Source organism: Vulpes vulpes, chromosome 2, assembly GCF_048418805.1.
Source record: "Vulpes vulpes isolate BD-2025 chromosome 2, VulVul3, whole genome shotgun sequence".
NCBI classification, from domain to species: Eukaryota; Metazoa; Chordata; class Mammalia; order Carnivora; family Canidae; genus Vulpes; species Vulpes vulpes.
The window spans coordinates 161,044,881-161,065,550 of record NC_132781.1 but is presented as its reverse complement, the minus strand read 5'-3'; the positions used below and the strand labels follow the sequence as shown (position 1 = coordinate 161,065,550).

Sequence of the window (20,670 nt, the reverse complement as noted above, 5' to 3'; positions counted from 1 at the left end):
TGTGTCTCTCATGAATAAATAAAATCTTAAATATAAAAAAAAATAAAAATAAAAGTTCTGGTAATACCATCTATCCCTTAGGTTCCTCCAACTCTTGAGATGACAGTTTCACCCTACAGTTATGAATCTCCATTTGAATATCTAGTACATTTTCCATCCTCTTGACTGGATCCTGACAGAATGAATGTTAAGGATAAAAAGAATCACAAAGGAATCTTAAATTTGCCTCAGTAATTTTGTTAGTAATATGGATATATATATATATTTATATATTTTAAGATTTTATTTATTCTTGAGAGACACAGAGATAGAGAGAGAGAGAGAGGCAGAGACACAGGCAGACGGAGAAGCAGGCTCCATGCAGAGAGCCCTACAAAGTGGGACTAGATCATGGGTCTCCAGGATCACACCCTGGGGCAAAGGTGGTGCTAAACTGCTGAGCCACCTGGGCTGCCCCATGGATACTATATTTTTAAAATTTCTTACATCTATTGTAAGATAAAGCAAATAAGTGTGAATGGTACTTAAAAACCAAGATTTCCAGCTAAAAAGAGACAAATATAAAATCTAAAGAAAAAAACCTTCCAATATGTTCAAATTAAACTGTAAACAGCAATATGAAGTTTTTATCTAAAAAACATTTTCCAATTCTGCCCATTGAAAGGATCTAGAAATACTGAAGACCCAGTAGCAATAAGCATTCCTAGCTCTCAGATCTTGGGTTTCAAATGACATTCTTCATAAAAGAAACTAGATTTTCCTAGAAAAAATGACTGATTTCAGTCAAGAACAGGGAAAGTACAAGGTGACTGTGGAATATCTTGTGACAGAAAACAATCCAAAGATCAATGGGGGCATGTCAAGGGACACCCAGAGCTTAAAGAGTCATATACTAGGGACACCTGAGTGGCTCCCTAGAAGGAGTTGAGCATCCTTCTTTGGCTCAGGGCGTGATCCCGGATTCCGGGGTTCAAGTCCCACATCGGGCTTCCTGCATGGAGCCTGCTTCTCCCTCTGCCTGTGTCTCTGCCTCTCTCTGGTGTCTCCAATGAATAAATAAATAAAATCTTAAAAAAAAAAAAGGGGGGGGAGAGACATATATTAGACAACGTTCAGTGTCAAAAAGATTAATGGCTGCAACTACACATAAAATAAATAATAAATAACAATCATGCACCTACAGTGATACAGAAACAGCAAAGAAACTTATTTGCCACCACTGAGGTGACCAATTCTTTACTAAGAAAATTTACAATGAAAGGCAAAGAATTAAACCCTCTACCTTATTAGGAGGGATTTTTAGTAGCTCATTCTCAGTTGATGGTATCTTGCCAGCTACTAAGTGTGGAAGGAAGAGTAATAATAATCATCCTTCTGCAACTTCCAGTGAAATAACTGATTCTGACAAAGATCATTAATGGATGCTAAACAAAAGACAGTTGAGAAATAGTATAATTATGTTATGTTAAATTGCCACCCCACAGATTATTGATCACTGTTAAGGGTAAGTAAGCTTTACAAAAGAAAGATGAAGATTTTCATAATAACCAGGTTATCAAATTTAACATCATTATAATGGAAAAATACAGCACCAAGGGTGATACAAGTATACAATATTACAAAAGATTGCAAATGTAAATATAATCGAGCCTTTACGGTCCTCTTAAAAGAGGATAAAGAGGTTAAATGACAGAAGTGAAACATTGAGACAATCATGAATGTGGAGGAGTCTACCAGAGAACCAGACTGGTACCTTCAAAAAGTCAATGCCAGTTAAGGAAAGAAAAAAGGGGGGTTTGGGGGGAGAGGACTATTTTAGAGTAAGAAGCAAAAGCTAATTAAAGCCAAACGCGGGCAGCCCCGGTGGCGCAGCAGTTTAGCGCCGCCTGCAGCCCGGGGTGTGATCCTGGAGACCCCGGATCGAGTCCTGCATCGGGCTTCCTGCATGGAGCCTGCTTCTCCGTCTGCCTGTGTCTCTGCCTCTCTCCTCGCTCTCTCTGAATGAATAAATAAATAAATAAATCTTTAAAAAAAAAAAAATAAAATAAATAAAGCCAAACGCAATTTAGGAATCCTGACTGGAAAAAAAAAAAAAAAAAAAAGGAATCCTGACTGGATCCTGGCTCTTACTTTAGTCCTCTGCACTTGTTCTCTCTGTTCCAAGCTTAACATTGAACATTCTTCCTTGTGTCTTTCTGAATATGACCTTCTCACAGAGGCCTTCTCTAAACCATCCTATCTCAGCCTTCCCCTTCTGCTCCATGTCATTATCACATCACCCTGCTTTATTTTCTTTGTAGTACTTACTACTATAAGAAATTTTATTCATTAATTGCTTTCTCCAATCTCAAATATAAGATCCAGGAAACTACAGACCTTGCCTATTTTATCTACTCTATCCTTAATATCTTGAACTATTCCTAGCACATAATAGTATTCAACAAATATTTGTTAAATGGACCAATGAACAAAAAGGCAACAAAGATTTAATAGACACTTGGGATTATACAACGTCTCAGTTCATGAGAAACACCAATCTGCAAGAATTGAAAGTATATACTAAATGAATATCTGAGTGCCTAATACGTAAGCACTAAATGTGCCTACAAAGCACTAAAGATATTACATATGAATTACACTGCATGATACATTCCTTTTAAGCTATTTGGCAGAAACTAATTAGCAAAATAATTTTCTTTGCGAGGCAGCCTGGGTTGCTCATCGGTTTAGCGTGCCTGCCTTTGGCCCGGGGCCTGATCCTGGAGACCCGGCATCTAGTCCCCCATAGGGCTCCCTGCATGGAGCCTGCTTCTCCCTCTGCCTGTGTCTTTGCCTCTCTGTGTGTGTGTGTGTGTGTGTGTGTGTGTCTCTCATGAATAAATAAATAAAATCTTGAAAAAATAAGTTTTCTTTTGGATATTAACTTTTTTTTAGATTTTATTTATTTTATTTATACAGAGCTGCAGAGAGAGGAAAGGAAAAAAGAGAGAGAAAAAAAAAGAGGGGAAGGGAAGGGAAGGGAAGGGAAGGGAAGAAAAGGCCCAGGGTGCTTGGGTGGCTCAGTTGGTTGAGCCTTTGGCTCAGGACATGATCCCAGGGTCTTGGCTTAGGGCTCCCTGCTCAGCAGGGAGTTTGCTTCTCCCTCTGCCTCCCTAGCCGCCCATGCTCTCCCTCACATTTGTGTGTGCTAATAAAAATAAATCTTTAAAAGAAAAAAAGAAAGGCCCTCTACCTAGGAAGATAAATGTTCCAACTGTACACCCAAGCATAAGATACACAAGAGGCAAGGCAAGGTACAATGAAGTCATACGGAAAGTTCAAAAGTTAAGCAGGGGAAGTAGACACAAATTACGATGGGTTCTTGATCAGAGGAAAAACATTAAACAATATCCCTTAAGACTGGTCTGTCAAAATACTGTCACCTCAATCTCAACCATTTCCAAAGATTACTGAGAAAAATATCTCAAATAACAGCAGCTTCTGTTTGTTGAGTGTTTACCATGTGTTAGGCATTTAGTTAAATATTTTACACATATGTCATGAGATAGGAATTGTAATTGCCATTTGAAGATGAGGGAGACTGAGAGCATAAAACTAGCAAATGGCAGGGCCCTGGCAACAAAAGCAGCTAAAAACTATGACACTAATTCAGTCTGCTTTCAGCTCATGAAAGCCTGGTCTAGAGTGATGGTAAAGACAGGCAAATCTAAGGGATACTGAGAAAAAGAATACAGAACTACATGGCAGGATACAGTAGATGAAAGATTTTTTTAAAAAAAATCTTCCCAGTTTTACAGTCTATTAGATCAGAATAAAATTATTCTACCTATGGATATGGGAATATTGAGAAGGGAACTTGTTTAGTGAAGGTTTTTACCCTAACAGAAGAGAGAGATGAGATAATAGACTCTGTTGTAAACACTTGGACAGCTGAGTTAGAGGATATGCTCTATGACGTCCCTAGAGAACCAAGAAGCATAAAAAGAAAGATCACACCTAGACGGATTTAAGAGACATCAGAGCAGGGGTGTTAAAAAGAGCCATGAATAAACCCAGGTCTCTAATCAAGGGTGGAAAGAGAAGCCCAGGAGAGAAACAAAACAAAACAAAACAAAACAAAACAAAAAACATGCATTCCTGCGACAGGACAGGTATGCCACTGGGACTATACCATAAAGAAGTTAGGAGACTATGCTCCCCTTGTCCTTGTCCCAGTTTTACTCTTTTTATTTATTTATCTATTTATCTTTATAACTTCTACACCCAACACAGGGCTCAAACTCATGAACCCACAATCAAGAGCCTCCACGATTGAGCCCCATGGGGATCAATCCACTGATTGAGCCAGTCAGGCTACCCTTGTCTCGTTTTAAGGTTCCATAAAGACAATACAATAATATCTAACATTTGGATGTTTATATGTGCTATGCAATGTGCTAAGAAGTTCACATACATTCCCATATTTAATTGTCCCACAACACAGGCATCATTATCCTCATTTTTTCAGATGAAAAACTGAGACTTAAAGAAGCTACGATTCATACTTAAAAAACTAGGGTAGGGGCAGCCTGGGCAGCAGTTTAGTGCCGCCTTCAGCCCAGGGCATGATCCTGGAGACCCAGGATCAAGTCCCACGTCGGGCTCTCTGCATGGAGCCTGCTTCTCCTTCTGCCTGTGTCTCTGCCTCTCTCTCTCTCTCTGTCTCTCATGAATAAATAAAACCTTTTTAAAAATAAACAGGTAAATAAATAAACAGATAAATAAATAAACAAACTAGGGTATAAGCCTGAGTCTACCTGGGGCCAAAGCCTAGGAATTAATTACTATGGTAAAATAAATGGTTATCAAGCCATCCCACAGAGCATATATAAACCATTAAAATTGTGTTATTAATAAATCCATAACATAAAATTTGCCATTTTAACCATTTTTAAGTGTGCACTTTGGTGGTCTTATGTACATTCACTGTTGTACAACTATCCCCACCATCTATCTCCATAATTTGTAATCATCCTAAACTGAGACTCCGTAACATTAAACAATAATCTCCACAATCCTCAACTCAGCCCCTGGCAACTACCATTCTACTTTCTGTTTCTATGAATTTGAATGCTTTAGGTAGATCATATAGGTGCAATCATATACTACTTGTTCTTTTTTGTCAAGCTTATTTCACCTATAATCCCATCAAGGTTTGTTACCATTAAGTTACTTTTAAATTAAATAAAATGTGAAATTTTAATCCACTGGTCATTATGCATCCCTACAGAGAATCACATTCCCAAACTCCATGATGTATGAAACAGACTTTTGTTTTTTTTTGTTTTTTTTTTCCTTTATTATTATTTTTTTTATTTATGATAGTCACAGAGAGAGAGGCAGAGACACAGGCAGAGGGAGAGGGAGAAGCAGGCTCCATGCACCGGGAGCCCGACGTGGGATTCGATCCCGGGTCTCTAGGATCGCGCCCTGGGCCAAAGGCAGGCGCCAAACCGCTGCGCCACCCAGGGATCCCTGAAACAGACTTTTGGAGGAGAAAACTGCAATTAGTGAGAAAGGGGGAGAGGTGAAAACGGGCAACAAATCAAAATTTGAAGGACACACAGGAAAGTAAACCTTTAGATTCAGTCGTAAGGAAGAGAGCAGGTTGCTTGATCTTGACTAGACCAAAGGATCTATTTGGGAAGATGTTATTAAGTATCAAATCAAAAGTTAGGAAAACAATCCTGAACAACACAATGCAAACAAAACACTGTTGATCCCAAAACAAGATACTGTTCCTTTCTGGCAAAAGATATCAAGACTACTAATAAAAAAGCTTTAGTAGCACGGGGCTGGCTCAGTTGGTGGGGCATGTGACTCTTCACCTCAGGGTTCTAAGTTCAAGCCCCATGTTGGGTACAGAGGTTGCTTAAAAACAAAACCTTAAAAAAAAATAAGCTTAAAAAATATTGAAATAGAAGGATAAATTCCATTTCCCCTGACTTCTATTTAAAAAGCCAGGAGAGGGCAGCCGGGTGGCTCAGCGGTTTAGTGCCGCCTTCAGCCCAGGGCGTGATCCTGGAGACCCAGGATTGAGTCCCACATCGGGCTCCCTCCAATGAAGCCTGTTTCTCCCTCTGCCTGTGTCTCTGCCTCTCTCTCTCTCTCTCTCTCATAAATAAATAAAAATAAAATATTTTAAAAAATAATAAAAATTAAAAAATAAAAAGCCAGGAGATGGGAGAGGCAGCATTTTAATAAAAGTGTATTGATGAATTTATAATTAAGATCAATCTTTCTCCAAACCATGCACCAAGAAGTTCATTCTGGAAAAAAATTACCTGTTCTCTATTAGCAACATGAACCAAGCATTTAAAATGAGAATAACAGGGGCACCTGGGTGGTGTTGTAGGTTAAGCATCTGACTCTCGGTTTTGGCTCAGGTTGTGATCTCATGGTTGTGAGAAGAGCCCCGTGTAGGGCTCTGCAGACAGGGCAGCGTCTGCTTGAGATTCTCTCTCTCCCTCTCCCAGCCAGGAGTTTGCTTCTCCCTCTGCTCATGCATGCACATACACTCACTCCTTCTCTCTCTCTCTCTCTCAAATAAATAGAATATTTTTATTTTTTTTTAAATAGAATATTTTTAAAAGAAAAAAAGAAAAAAAAAGAAGAAACTTTATCAGAAATAATCAAAATTTAAAGCAAATTTGCTTTCCAATACACCCATGAGTAAAGTAAGGAAGAGCAAAATTAAGCTACAGGAATATCACTAAGTTGTAATTTTACAAGACATTGAGAAGGTCACAAAAAAACAATTTAGTTATTTTTGTCTTTTTTCCAACACTTTTGTTGTTGTTGTTGTTTAAAATAAGCTAAGGCAGGGCACCTGGGTGGCTCAGTCAGTTAAGCACTGAACTCATGATTTCAGTTCAGGTCATGATCTCATGGGTTGTGGAACTGAGCCCCACATCAGGCTCTGCACTCTGATTATTTCTCTCCCTCTGTCTCTCTCCCCCTGCCTCTGCCCTTCTCCTTGGCACACGCTCTCCAATCAATCAATCAATCTTAAAGTAAGTTATATGGCCAACATGGGGCTTAAACCCACAATCCAGAGATGAAGAGCAGTATGCTCTATCAACTGAGCCAGCCAGCACCCCTAGGTCACAAAAAACAACTTAGAAAACAAGCTAACAGGTGGGATGGCTCAGTCAGTTGAGTATTCAACCCTTGGTTTTGCCTCAGGTCATGATCTCAGGGTCCTGAGATTAAGCCCCACATGGGGCTCCACACTCAGCATGGAGTCTGCTTGAGATCCTCTCTCCCTCTGCCCCAGCAACCCCACAATCGTATGTGCACTCTCTCTAATAAATAAATCTTTTTTAAAAAAAGAAAAAAAGAAAGAACAGAAGCTGAATTATGAGCACACCACAATACCAGGCAATTTTATTTTTTTCAAGTTTATTTACTTAAGTAATCCCTACACCCAACATGAGGCTTCAACTCACAACCCTGAGATCAAGAGTCACATGCTCTTCCAACTGAGATAGCCAGGCACCCCAAGACTGAGCAATTTTAAAATGACTTGTCTATACATCATATCCTTCTGTATATGTAACAAACTAACAATACAGAAACATAAACAGACACATCACCTTCACTTTTTGTCAACCACAACCTTAAAGCCCTCATTTTCAGTATTGTGTCTTTACATGGTAACATGTAAACATGAATGTTACCAAATTGTTTTTTTAATGTTACCAAATTGTAAATGTTCAGCTACCACATAAGGATTCTACACATCCAAAAACTCATAAAATTTTTGCAATATAGGCAACAGCATGCTAAGTTAATTATATAAAACTACTAAGCACTAAGATGAGGAACTTGTATTGAGATATAGAAGTTCAATATCAGAGATGCAAGCAACCTCAATTCACATGAATGGATTCTCTAAAATAGTTCAGTAGGGCGCCTGGGTTAAGAGTCTGGCTCAGGGTGTGATCCTAGAGTCCCGGGATCAAGTCCCACATTGGGCTCCTGAACAGAGCCTGCTTCTCCCTCTGTGTTTCTGACTCTCTCTCTCTCTCTCTCTCTGTGTGTGTCTGTGTGTCTCTCATGAATAAATAAATACAATCTTTAAAAATAATAATAAAATAGTTTAGTATAGTCCTGGTTTAAGTTGTCAGCTTCACCCAAAAAGGAAAAGAACCTTCACACTTATTTTGGGAAGGAAGAAGACAGTACTAGAAACCACTTACAGTCAACATTCTAAGGGATTGACAACTAAACATTAACTAAACGTGATCAAATTAAAATCATACATTGCTTCTTATGCCAGTTTACAAAACAAAAACATCATCACTCTAAAGTTGTCACCATTTAGTAATCTGAGATATTTTCATTGCAGCTGCAATGTTTGTGTTTGTTGCCTGGCATATGACTCACTCTCAGGTTCTCCCAAGACTCTGCTGGATTTTTGAGAATGCAGCAATCATAACTGGGGCATACTGTGTGGGAAGTGTCATGACAGTGAATGAATAAAAGGGGGAAAGAACTCATGATACAAAATTTTTTGTGTTTTTATAAAAAGCAAGTCACTCACAAAAGGCAGATTTTTCTGCAAAATAGGAAAGGCTGGGGAGCCATTCTGGCCCCGAGAAGCCTTCTTGACTCCCTTGGTTGCATTCTCTGCACTTCTTACACTACAATATACTTAACTAGTTTCCTTGTCTGGCTCCCCAACCAGACCGTAGGCAACCTGAGACCAAAAGGTGTCCCATCTTAGTATCATTAGTACCTACTTCCCCAAATGCCCAGTGTATATAGAGGGTCCTCAGTAGGGGCTTTCATAAAATTGATCACTGAATAATCTTACATTTACCAGTTATTTTGCAAAGGACCCTCAGAAAACATTACCTCTTTTGACCCTCATAACAATCTTGAAGTGGAAAAGGCATTAGTTAACCAAACTGCTTCTGGTTTTTATAAACAGCTGTTAATCAACTAAAACAACCTTAAAATCACAAAAGATAATGATTTTTTTCATCTTTGAGAGAACTTCTCCTTTGGGACCTCAATATTCTTGTAAAACCCAGAAGTTTTACTAGCATTTTCTATGCCTGCTCTTCATAATATGTAGGAATCACAACACAGTTCTCAATCTTACAGAAGAGTCTGACTACATAAAGTAGTGTCATATGAAGACTCCTTTAGGTATCAGACAGCAAGCAGCATCCTAAGCTATTTTTCCTGATGCTGTTCTTTTTGTGACTCTGAGAAGGAATTGCAAAGGGCAAAATGCTGGAAAGTGAATGATGTCATGGATGTCATGAAGTTGCATCAATACCTGATGATGATTTAGCACAACAATGCAACACATTATGCGAAGAAGCATAATGTCAAACCATCAGGATGTTTTACTGCATTAATTTCACGACTCGTCGCAAACTGAAATTTAAGGTGGCTCTCCAAATTTCTGCGATGAAGTTATTTGTTCAGGTTTATGTCCTTATGACAGGCACTAAGAAAATCTACAAATCTCTGTGGGAAAGCCTTTTAAGAAAAGCTCCAAAAAATAGCTAATATTAAACCCAGCAGTCATTTTAACAACTTACCCACTTTTCGAAGTAGACAAAAACACCCGTGGGTCAGTGTAGATTGAGTAACAGATTTACACTGGGTTTGTCCAAAGCAAATAGTTACCGGGCGTAAAATGACAACACACAATAGAAAGGACGTCCAATCAGATGATACACATGAATATGCTCAAAGTTAGTAATTCGACACAGAGTCACTATTCACTGCCAAAGCTACAGACTGAATTCTAATAGACAGCATTTCCCCTCTAATTTCCTTCTCCCCTTAAGCCCATGATGTCATCATTTTAAACACAAGCAAGACAAATTTAAGTCACAAAGACATTCGGTGTGTGTCCAAGCCAAAGCCACTGCCTCAACATTGTCCCCACAGCACAGCTCCAACTGATCCCATCCGGTCTTCGGGGAGGAAGAGATCACAAGGCTTCAAACCGGCTTCCCAACGTGAGAAACTCCATCAAAACCTCCCAATTAGCAGCCGAACCACAACCAAAACAAACAAACGTTTAACAACAACAACAACAACAACAACAAAAACCAACTTACTCTCAAAAAGGCATAACAAGCATCGTGCAACGTCCTTGCCAGCACGTGAGAACCGGCAGGTGTCTGAACCTTCACCTGGAGCAGTCAGAATCCCACCACCGAAAAAAAGTCCCAAAGACTCTGGCAGTCAAGGAAAAGCAGCTTTTTTTTTTTTTTTTTAATTTTCCTAATGAATGAAATTCAGGACACGGTTAAAAGACAAGAAGCAAGAAGCAATGAGCAATTCCGAACCTCAGCGACACAAGGGTTTTCGGGCGGACGGAGGCCTCCTCGGCACCAGGCTTACTCCGCAGGGGCCGTATCACCATCTCCCCGGTCGCTCTCTCCCCGTCCACAAATTCGCTCCCACCCGCCCACCGCTCCCCTTTGCACAAACAATTCTCGCAGCCACAACGTGCATGGCTGTCTCCGCCGAGGGGACCTTGCTCCGAGAGCCAAGCGGTAGGACAGACAGGCTGCCTGGGGGGGGGGGTTATTTTTAAATGAAACAATTGCAAGATCGTCCCCTTTGCAGCTTCAGCTCCCCCCCCCGGCCCCCCCCCCCCCCCGCCGCCGCAGCCCCAGGTGGACGAGGGCTTTGGAAAGCCCTGGACCCCGGGTCCCCAGCGCGAGCCGTTAAAGATCCGGGGGCTGCGGGGGGGGGAGCATCTGACACCCTCGCGGCCACCCTCGCCCTGGCCGTACACCCTCCCGTGGACCCGGGGACGGCAGCGGCTGGAATCCCTGCCTAACCCAGGGGGCGGGGGATGACGACAGCGAGGCCCCCGGGCCAGCCGGCACCCACCCCGGCGCGAGATGCGCGGCCGCCCCCCGCCCCCTGCGGGCCCGGGGCGTAAAGGGCAAGAAGGCGCCGGCGCCCCGCCGCGGCCCCAGGAGGGGGAGAAGCCGCCTCACCTGGCCCAGCCCGCGCCACGCTCTCAGGTTCGCTCCGCTGGCGACGGCGAAGAGGGAGCCGGGGGCAGGGCCAGAGCAGAGGGGCTCCGCCTCAGGCCGCGCTGGCCGCACCGGGGCTCCTCACAGCCGGCGGGACCCCGCGCCGCCCGGAGCCGCCATCTTCCTCCGCTCAAACGCCGCCGCCGCCGCCGCCGCCGCCGCTGCTGCTCTGGCCCGGAGAAGACAGCGCACAGTGCGCATGCGTCGGGGTCCGGCGCGGAGGACGCGCGCGCATCGACGTCAGCGCGGCGGCCCCGCGCGACGCGGCCCGAGGGCGACGCCATGTTGGGAAGGGAAGAGGTCCCCGCCGGCCGTTCTGCAGAGGATGGAACGCCGCCCCTCGCCGCCGCGAGGAGTGCACCGGCCACGGAGACACCTCGAACCTCTGCGCCCGCCTCCCTTGAGTCCCTACAACCGACCTCACAGCTGCACCCACCCCTCCCTGGCACTTAGGCCTGGGGAGGCAACTGGGCGGGTTTCCCAACGGCGGGAGACCGGACAGACCTCGAGGTCTCTAACTCGTTGGGATGCCCGGGGGCCTGAGGAGCACGAGGGAGGGATGGGGTGGGTGCAGGTGCTTGCTCTTGGACGTCCGCCGAAGAAGCGACGCTCCGTGCCTTGATGGTGCAATCGAGGCCTCCCTTAACGGAGGCGACCACCGTGTTTTCAGATGAGGGAAACTGAGGCACAGAGGAGTGTCAGTGCATTCTGCAAGGTCACGCATCGGAGGGGCAAGGGGGGGTGGGACTTAGGCGTCTGTGACTCCCGAGCACCATCACCATCACCAGGCGGGGGAGGGGGGGGTCCCGCAAAATACCCCTTGCAAGGGAGCTGCCTGGGGTGCAGGTGAGACGCCGTGGGCTCAGGCGCACAGCGAGCGGACTGCGGCGAAGCCAGACACACGGGGCCCAAGGGCTTCAGACTAAACCGCTTGCCCCTGGAACTGAGGCAGGACAGCCCGGTGGCTCAGCGGTCTAGCGCCCCCTCCTGTCCGGGGCGTGACCCTGGGGAACTGGGATCGAGTCCCACGTGGCTCCCTGCATGGAGCCTGCTTCTCCCTCTGCCTGTGTCTCTGCCTCTCTCTCTCTCTCTCTGTGTCTCTCATGAATAAATAAATAAAATATTTTTTAAAAATAAATCCTGTAAAGCACAAAACTCGCCACAGAGCTTGTGACCAATCCCACCATCCACCAAAACAGAGCTCAGTGTTAGAAACACTGGACCAGCTAGTAAGTGCTTCCTTTTAAAAATGCAGGTTGCAGGGCTCACCTTAGACCCCACCTCAGATTTTTTCTAAAGCTTTCTAGGGCTTCTGATGCCCAGGTTGGCTTGGAACTGCTGGATTATGTTAAAACAAGTTCAAATATAGAACCACTCCGCTGCGCGTGCACACAATCTACTAGCTGGAAGACACCAGATACTGCTCTTTAGTTCACTGCTTTATCATCTAATATAGAGACCAGCACACAGCAGAGACTTATTAAATGCGTGTTGAATAAGTGAATGCATTGGGAATTTGACAACTAAGAAGGCATCTAGTCGACAAATATTTGCTGAGCACCTACTATGTGCCAAACCATGTAATATGCATAGTAACGTGTTTTTAAATAAAACTAAGAAGGCCTCTTGTCTTCGTGGAGATCCCCTACAGGTACTGGGAGAGACAGACAATAAACAAGTAAATGAGCCAATATAAATTATAAATTGTGATAAGCATGAAAGTATTATTAAAGCAAAATCTTTAATAATAATCACAGCTGGGATGCCTGGGTGGCTCAGCAGTGATGTGTCTGCCTTTGGCTCAGGGCTTGATTCTGGAGTCCCAGGATCAAGTCCTGCATCAGGCTTCCCGCATGGAGCCTGCTTCTCCCTCTGCCTGTGTCTCTGCCTCTCTCTCTGTGTCTCTCATGAAAAATTAAAATATTTAAATAATAATAATAATAATCACAGCTAATGTTTATTGTGTGCTCTTATTATGTGTCAAACTGTTAAGTAGGTGCCCTTATTGTGCTTTTTTTGCAGATGATGAAACTGAGGAGGGGCACCTGGCTGGCTCAGTTGGTGCAGCATGTGACTTTTGATCTCAGGGTTGTGAGTTTGAACCCCACCTTGGGTGGAGAGATCATTTTATTTATTGATTGATTTTTTTAAAGAATTCAGTTATTTATTTGAGAGTGACAGCAGGAGCAGAGAGGAGAGGGAGAAAGAGATTCCCCACTGAGCAGGGAGCCCGATGCAGGGCTCAATCCCAGGACACCAGGATCATGACTTGAGCTGAAGGTAGACACTTAACCAACTGAGCCACGCACCCCCAAAATAAAATCTTAAAAAAAAAAAAAAAGACAAAAGAAACTGAATAACACAGAAATTAAGTAGCTCAACCCAGAATCACAGGCAAAGGTTTGAACCCAGGTGGTTTTGCTTCAAAGCCTCTGTTATTATTATTAATTTTGTTCATTATTTTTTCCAACTTTTTTATTGTGGTAAAATACACATAAAATACAAACAACATTTACTATCTCATCCTTTTTAATTGTAGCACTCACTGTTATTAAGTACATTCATAATGTGGTGCAACCATCACCACCTTCCATCTCCAGAACTTTTTTTTGTTAATGAACTGTAGTTAGACATACAATATCATATTAATTTCAGGTGTAGGATATAATGATTCAACATTTATATAGATTTCAAAGAGATCACCCAGACAGACCTACCAAGTGTTACCACACAAAGCTGCTACATATTATTAACTATATTCCCCGTGTCATACATTGTATCGCTGTGTCCTGTTTATTTTAGAACTGGAAGTCTGTACTCTTCATCTCCTTCCTCTATTTTGCCCATTCTCCCACTGGCCTCCCTCTAGCAACCACCACATTGTCTACTGTATCTATCATCCAGTGTCTGTTCTGTTTCTTCAATTGTTTCGTTTCTTTAATTTTTTTAAGTTTATTCTCTACACCCAATGTGGGGCTTGAAGTCCCAACCCGATATCAAGAGGCACATGTTCTACTGACTGAGCCAGCCAAGCATCCCTGGTTTGCTTTTTAGATGCCACATATAAGTTAAATCATACAGCATTTGTCTTTCTCTATCTGACTTATTTCATTGAGCATAATACCCTGTGGGTGCATCATGTCACAGAGGGCAAGATTTAATTCTTTTCTATGGTTGAATAATATTCCAGTGTAAAAATATATCACATCTTCTTTAGCCATTCATCTATCAGTGGATGTTTACGTTGCTTCCATATCTTAGCTGATGTAAATAATGCTGCAATAAATACAGATATGCATATATCTTTTGAAATTAGTGTTTTTGTTTTCTTCAGATAAATACCCAGAAGTGGAATTGCTGGATGTTATGATAGTACTGTTCTCGATTTCCTGAGGAACATCCATGCTGTTTTCCACAGTGGCTACACCAATTTACAGCCCCACCAATAGTGCGCAAGGGTTCCCTTTACTCCACTTCCTTGCCAGCACTTGTTTTTTCTTGTATTTTTGGTAATAGCCACATATCCCTTTGTGGTTTTGATTTGGGTTTCTCTGATGATGAGCGATGGGCAAGCACCAAAACCTATGCTACTGAACTCTATGTAATGTTGCTTCTGACAAACAGGAGGAGATAAGTTGAGGCCTGTTTATAAATGATCTGAAATGTCAGAAGGAAAAGTGGATATTACCTTCTAGGTCATGGAGATTTGGGGGCAGGGAGGATATGTGATGAAAATAGTAATTTAGAATAATCTCTCTGCAGTGTGAAGGCTGATTGGGATATGATTGGACGTCATGGGACAAGTGATGAGGCTGGGATGAGAGGGGCAGCCGTCACTTCTCTGTAAGTGTAAAAGAAAAGTTAGTTTTCCACCAGAGTGTATTCCAATCACCAATTATTGAAGTTCACTTCTTATGTATATACTTATGTAGAATAAGTAAACTATAAACATAGAACATCATTCAAGAGGTACAAAAGGACATATAAAATTTAAGTCCATCCTACCGGTACCCCAGCAACCTCTCTCCTCCATCAAAGTGACTACCGTTAAAGTTCCTTAGATCGGGACTCCTGGGTGGCTCAGCAGTTGAGTGTCGGCTTTCAGCTCAGGCCATGATCCTGGTCCTGGGACGCAGTCCTGCATCAGGCTCCCAGCAAGGAGCCTACTTCTCCCTCTGCCTGTGTCTCTACCTCTCTCTGTGTGTCTCTCATGAATAAATAAATAAAATCTTAAAAAAAAAAAAAACCTGTTTCTTAGATCTTCCCAGAGAGGTATACACAAACACACACATACACATACAGAGGTGCCTGCCTGGCTCAGTCGGAAGAAGATGCAACTCTTGATCTCTGGGTCATGAGTTTGAGCCCCACATTGGGGGTAGAGATTACTTAAATAAAAAAACCTAAACAACACACAAAAAACAAACCCCACATATACATATAAATAAATAAACCTACAGATAGCAACAAACTACATTCGTTCCTCTTTACCTCGTTGCTTTTTTTTTTAATTTTTATTTATTTATGATAGTCACAGAGAGAGAGAGAGAGAGAGAGAGAGAGAGAGGCAGAGACACAGGCAGAGGGAGAAGCAGGCTCCATGCACCGGGAGCCTGACGTGGGATTCTATCCCGGGTCTCCAGGATCGCGCCCTGGACCAAAGGCAGGCACCAAACCGCTGCGCCACCCAGGGATCCCTACCTCGTTGCTTTTTTAAAAAATTTATTTAACTATACTTCTCTGGGGTCATTCAATGTCAGAATATTTAGGACCATCAAAATTTTGTTAACAAATTGCATTCTATTCCTTTGTATGAGTGTACTATGTATCTTTTAAACAAATACTCTAGAGATGGACATTTGTCTCTACTGTTTTGTTATTATAAACAAAGTAGCAAAGAATATCTTTGTACTTTTGTTATTTGCATATGGGCAAATGTATCTATAGGGAAATTTCCTAGAAATGCAATTGCTAGGTCAAAAGGTAGGTACCCTTTAAATATTAAGTTTGCTCTCTCTTTCTGTCGTTGCATTTATTTCTTTTTTAAAGAGATTTTATTTATTTATTTATTCATGAGACACACACACACACACACACACACACAGAGGCAGAGATACAGGCAGAGGGAGAAGCAGGCTCCATGCAGGGAGCCCAACGTGGGACTCGATCCTCGGTCTCCAGGATCATGCCCTGGACTGATGGTGGCGTTAAACCACTGGGCTGCCCATTCCTTGCATTTATTTCTTAACACAACTACCTACACAACCTCAGCTTGTGCATTAGATGGAAAGTTTTCTCACTGTGGGCTTTGCTCTTTGGAGAGGGGGTGGGACAGAGGGAGGGGGAGAAAGAGAATCCTAAGCAGGCTCCACACTCATCAGCACAGAGCCAGGTGTAGGGTTCAGTCTCAGGACCCTGAGATCATGACCTGAGTTGAAATCAAGAGTCAGACGCTTAACTGATTGAGCCACCCAGGTGTCGCGGGGCTTTGCTCTTAATTCCTATCACATATCAGTGTTTTATGTGGTGTATCAAAAGTGCCTGTAGTTCTGAGTGCAAGTCCCAAATTTGAGTGGTATATGAAACATATTTCACAGGAAAGAGAAACTCATGTTTTAGGATATCTGTTAATATACGTGTATGCCCCTAGTTCAACTATTGGGGCTTTCCCCCCAGTACAAGAAAACCACTTCCTCAATTTTACAGTTTATTTGGTCCCATCTCTTCATTTTACAGATGAGGAAGGGACTTGCCCAAGGTCAAAAGGGGCCTATATGATGAACAAGAGCTGGTCTCCTGGTAGCTCATCTGGTGGAACAAAAGCTATTTCCTTTGCAGCATCCTCCAATGTCTCCAAGATCTCTCTTTTTCTTTTCTCCTAGAAAATGCAGTCCCAGGAATGCTCCAATTATTTCCTTTGTTAAGGCGTGGTGCCAAATATAACAAAATTTTGAGGAACTGTCTCCCTCTGCTGGTAACATGCTTAAACTACAGAGCCTTAAAAAAAATGCTGCCTTGAAAATCTAATCACACCCCAAGACCAAGACTTAGGTGAAGCCTGATAGACAATCTCATCCCCTCTTGCTGTGCCTAAGGCTTAGTATTCCCCTTGCTGTGCCTAAGGCTTAGTCAGGATAATTCATTTAATAGAACGGATTCACAGAAGAATGTATTCAAAGTAAATATAGGTCCAGAGAGTGAATAAGACAAAATCCTTTTTCTTCAAAGTTGGTCAGGTTGTTCATAATATTTGTTGTTTTTAGACCTGAAGAGTTTCAGCTGCTAATGGAATATCTATGTGGAGATGCCAAGAAGAAGCCTACCTATATGAATCCGAAACACCAGGTGAGGTCAGGACTGGAAATCAACTTTGGGAATCTTTAGTGTTTAGTAGGTGGTTCACGCCATGAGCATCTAGATAAAAATGACAGACTGAGGACACGCCCAGAGATGATGCATATTTCAAAGACAGGAAATCATGAAACCAGAGAATTACTAAGCATGTCATTTTATCTTCTAAAGACTAGTAACAGGGACTCCTGGGTGGCTCAGTTGGTTGAGTGTATGCCTTTGATTCAGGTCATGATCCTGGGGTCCTGGGGTCAAGCCCCATGTGGGGCTCCTGCTCAGCAGGAATCTGCTTCTCCCTCCCTCTGCTCCTCTCCCTTGCTCATGCTCTTTCTCAAATAAATAAATAAAAATCTTTTAAAAAATCTTTTAAAAAAAAGAACTTTTTTTTTTTTTTTTTTAAGATTTTTATCTACTTATTCATGAGAGACACAGGGAAAGAGGCAGAGACATAGGTAGAGAGTGAAGCAGGCTCCATTCAGGGAACCCAATGTGGAAGTTGGTCCTGGGACTCCAGGATCACATCCTGAGCCGAAGGCAAACACTCAACCACTGAGCCACCCAGGCGCCCCTAAAGGCTGGCAACATTTAATACATGATTGCAGTTTGTAATAATGATTAGAAATACAACTGCAAAAATTCTCAACAGGAAGCTGTTACTTTAGAACGATTGATGGCATGCTAAAAACAGGAGACGAAACACATGCCAGGTTAGATCATTGGATTACAACAGCTAACTCCGATACTACCAAATGGCAGTCTTAATACTGAGAGGCCTATAGGAACACATCAGTGAGAATAAAAATAGATGGTGTTTACTTTTCCCTTGGTTTTGAGTTTTGGGAAAGAACGAATGAGAGAATTTCAAGTGTTCTTTGGTGCAAGACACCCCTGTGATGATAATAGCTAACCTCTGTAAGTCTTACTGTGGGTCAAGCACAGTCCTGTGCTTTTCTGCATAGTAGCTAGTTTAATTCTGACAACCAACCTTCGAAGCAGCTGCTACTATTATCAACTCCTTTTTTGCACACTTGGGGAAACCGAGGCACTGACATCTTAAGTAACTTGCATAAGATCACATGAGCTTGTTCAAGTTGGAAGTGTCCAAAGTCACACTTTTTAAAGTTCAAGATCTCTACCTTGGCACTGGAGAAAAAATAAAAAAGAGAAATACTGTTTAGGAAGACGCCTAAGTAAATTTTTAAGGAAATGCTGATGAATGCATCATCTCTCATTTAATGACCCAGGAGAACTTTAGTCGTGCTGGTTGCCCAGCTCAGGTGCCAGAATTATGAACTAACCACGTTTTTACCGTGGAGGGTTAACAGATGCTTGGAATATTTGCTCTACGTGCAGGAAAACCTGTAAACATTTTCACACTATTGCGCAGAAATAATGTGTCATGCATCAGCAGATATTTTTCATCCTCCGGTGGGATACAAAATATTTTCAGAGCTTTGAAAAAAAAAAAGTATTTTCAGAGCTTTGAAAAAAAAATGTAACCTGCGGTTTATGAAGATTACGACTGGCTTAAAGAAGGAAAAAAAAGTTTTCAGGGATTGCCTGCCCTTAGAAAAGATGGTTCCAAAGAACACACCTTCCGTACTCTAGGCGATGACTTCACACGGGCTCTCCCGTCCACTACGAGACTTAACACGCTGCCCTTAAGAAAAACGGCAGCTTTCTGGTTCCTCTGCCCTTTTCCAAGATGGCTTCCGCGGCGCTCGTGGGGGCGGGGGCGCGGCCTCTGGGGCCACTTCCGGGCTGGGCAAGGGGCGGGGTCCATTGAGGAAAGCCTTGCGTGCCGGCGCCCGCGACGGAGGCGCGCTTCAGGGCGCAGGCGCGGGGAGGGGGTGGGGGAGGAGGGAAAGCGGCGAGTAAGATGGAAGATGAGGAGGTCGCTGAGAGCTGGGAGGAGGCGGCAGACAGCGGGGTAAGGAGGAGTCGCCGCCGCGGGGCAGGGCCGGGCGGGACCTGGCGGGAGGGAAGCCTCCGGGGAGCGGGCCTGGGGATGGTTCTCCCCGAGGAAGGGCCCCACACGCCGGGCCGGGGGCGGACGAGGGGCCCCCGGTCCCTGAGCGCCGTGAAGGCCTCTTAAAGGGGCCGCGTTCCATTTCTCCCTCCGCCTCCGCCCGGTGCGCCTCCCTGCATCCCCGCGTCGTGCGCGTCACCCGGGGCGCCCCACCCGCCCCCCGGGGCCTCCTTTCCTGGTTCCCGCGTCCGCTCGCTCGTCCCGGGGACTCTCTGAGCCTTCCTCTCCAGGGTGTCGCCGCCAGACACCCCCACCCGCGCCCGGGTCACCATTTTAAAGTTCCTGTGCTCTGATGCTGAGCCGCACACCATGTGGGCCCGGGCGGCGCGCGGGGGCCGGAGGGGAAGTCGAGTCGGCTCTGGGCCCCTCCACTCCGTGCGGAAAAAATCCCCCTTTGCTTTGCGCCTTCCGCCGCGGTGGGCGAGTCTGGGCTTTTTTTTTTCTTTTCTTTTTCACTTTTACTCTGAGAGCCCGCGGCTGGCGGGTCTCCCGGGGACCCCTTGTGCAACAACCGAAAGCCCGGCGGGCAGCCCCTCCCTCTCCCCGGGGAACCACCCAACGACCCGAGCGCCCCCCCAGCTCCTCCCCCCCCCCCCGCCCCGGCCCCGGGGGCGAAGGTCTCCGGGCGAGCTCGCGATCTGTAAAGTAGCCGCATTCCTGGGAGGGGAGGGGAGGGGGGTGGGGGGGAGCGGACCGTTCGATTCTGCTTTTTTGGAGTTTTTTTTTTTGGTTGGGACTCTCTGAAGCTGTGTAGGAGGAGAGTTTACCCCGCAGCCGAGTGTCTGTTGGGTTGGTTGGCTTGGCGATCGGCTTTTTGGGGGTGTTTCAGAGTGCGCGGTTGTGCGGCGGCGCCTGCCGAGGATGCGGAGAGGGCCCCCCCCCCCCCCGGCCTCCTCGTGTTCGTGTCCGCTCCGTGTTGGCTCGAGTGGCCCCCCCCCACCTCCAAGGTTTATGTGTTGGGAGTGGGGCGTGGAGCAGGAGCTGGGGTCCACCCTCACCCTCGCCCCCCCCCCCCCCCCAGCGCCTCCGAGGGTGCTCATCAGAGCTGGAAGAGGCCGACACGTCGACCCCTCTGCAGCAGTGGGACTATCTCTGCGGGAATGTTGAAACTTGGCTTCGCTTCGAAGGTTTTTTTCTTTTCTTTTTTATTTTTTTTACTTTTTCCGGTGGTTCAGCATTTCCTTCACGGTGTTTTATGTTTTTCCACTTGGCATCATTAAGGATTCGAAGAAT

General features: G+C 44.3%; 2 protein-coding genes across 7 annotated transcripts in view; one reads left to right on the top strand and one right to left on the bottom strand.

Annotated features, from left to right (window-relative positions):
• FBXO42 (F-box protein 42) overlaps nucleotides 1-11,252 on the bottom strand; it is a 104,694-nt gene extending 93,442 nt beyond the window's left edge. Inside the window, exon 1 of one of the 3 annotated variants that reach the window (XM_026011991.2) lies at nucleotides 11,019-11,252. The gene's annotated coding sequence lies outside the window, so the exon portion shown is untranslated. Of the gene's footprint in view, nucleotides 1-10,124; nucleotides 10,291-11,018 lie in introns of those variants that run through there. The other 2 variants (XM_072751100.1, XM_026011992.2) reach the window with 2 other exon arrangements.
• A 7,930-nt stretch (nucleotides 11,253-19,182) lies between these two features.
• Nucleotides 19,183-20,670, top strand: part of SZRD1 (SUZ RNA binding domain containing 1) — a 31,101-nt gene continuing 29,613 nt past the window's right edge. Inside the window, exon 1 of one of the 4 annotated variants that reach the window (XM_026011995.2) lies at nucleotides 19,183-19,338. In XM_026011995.2, the coding sequence (XP_025867780.1) occupies nucleotides 19,288-19,338 (51 nt within the window). In that variant the 5' untranslated portion in view covers nucleotides 19,183-19,287. Of the gene's footprint in view, nucleotides 19,339-20,122; nucleotides 20,565-20,670 lie in introns of those variants that run through there. The other 3 variants (XM_026011996.2, XM_072751098.1, XM_026011997.2) reach the window with 3 other exon arrangements.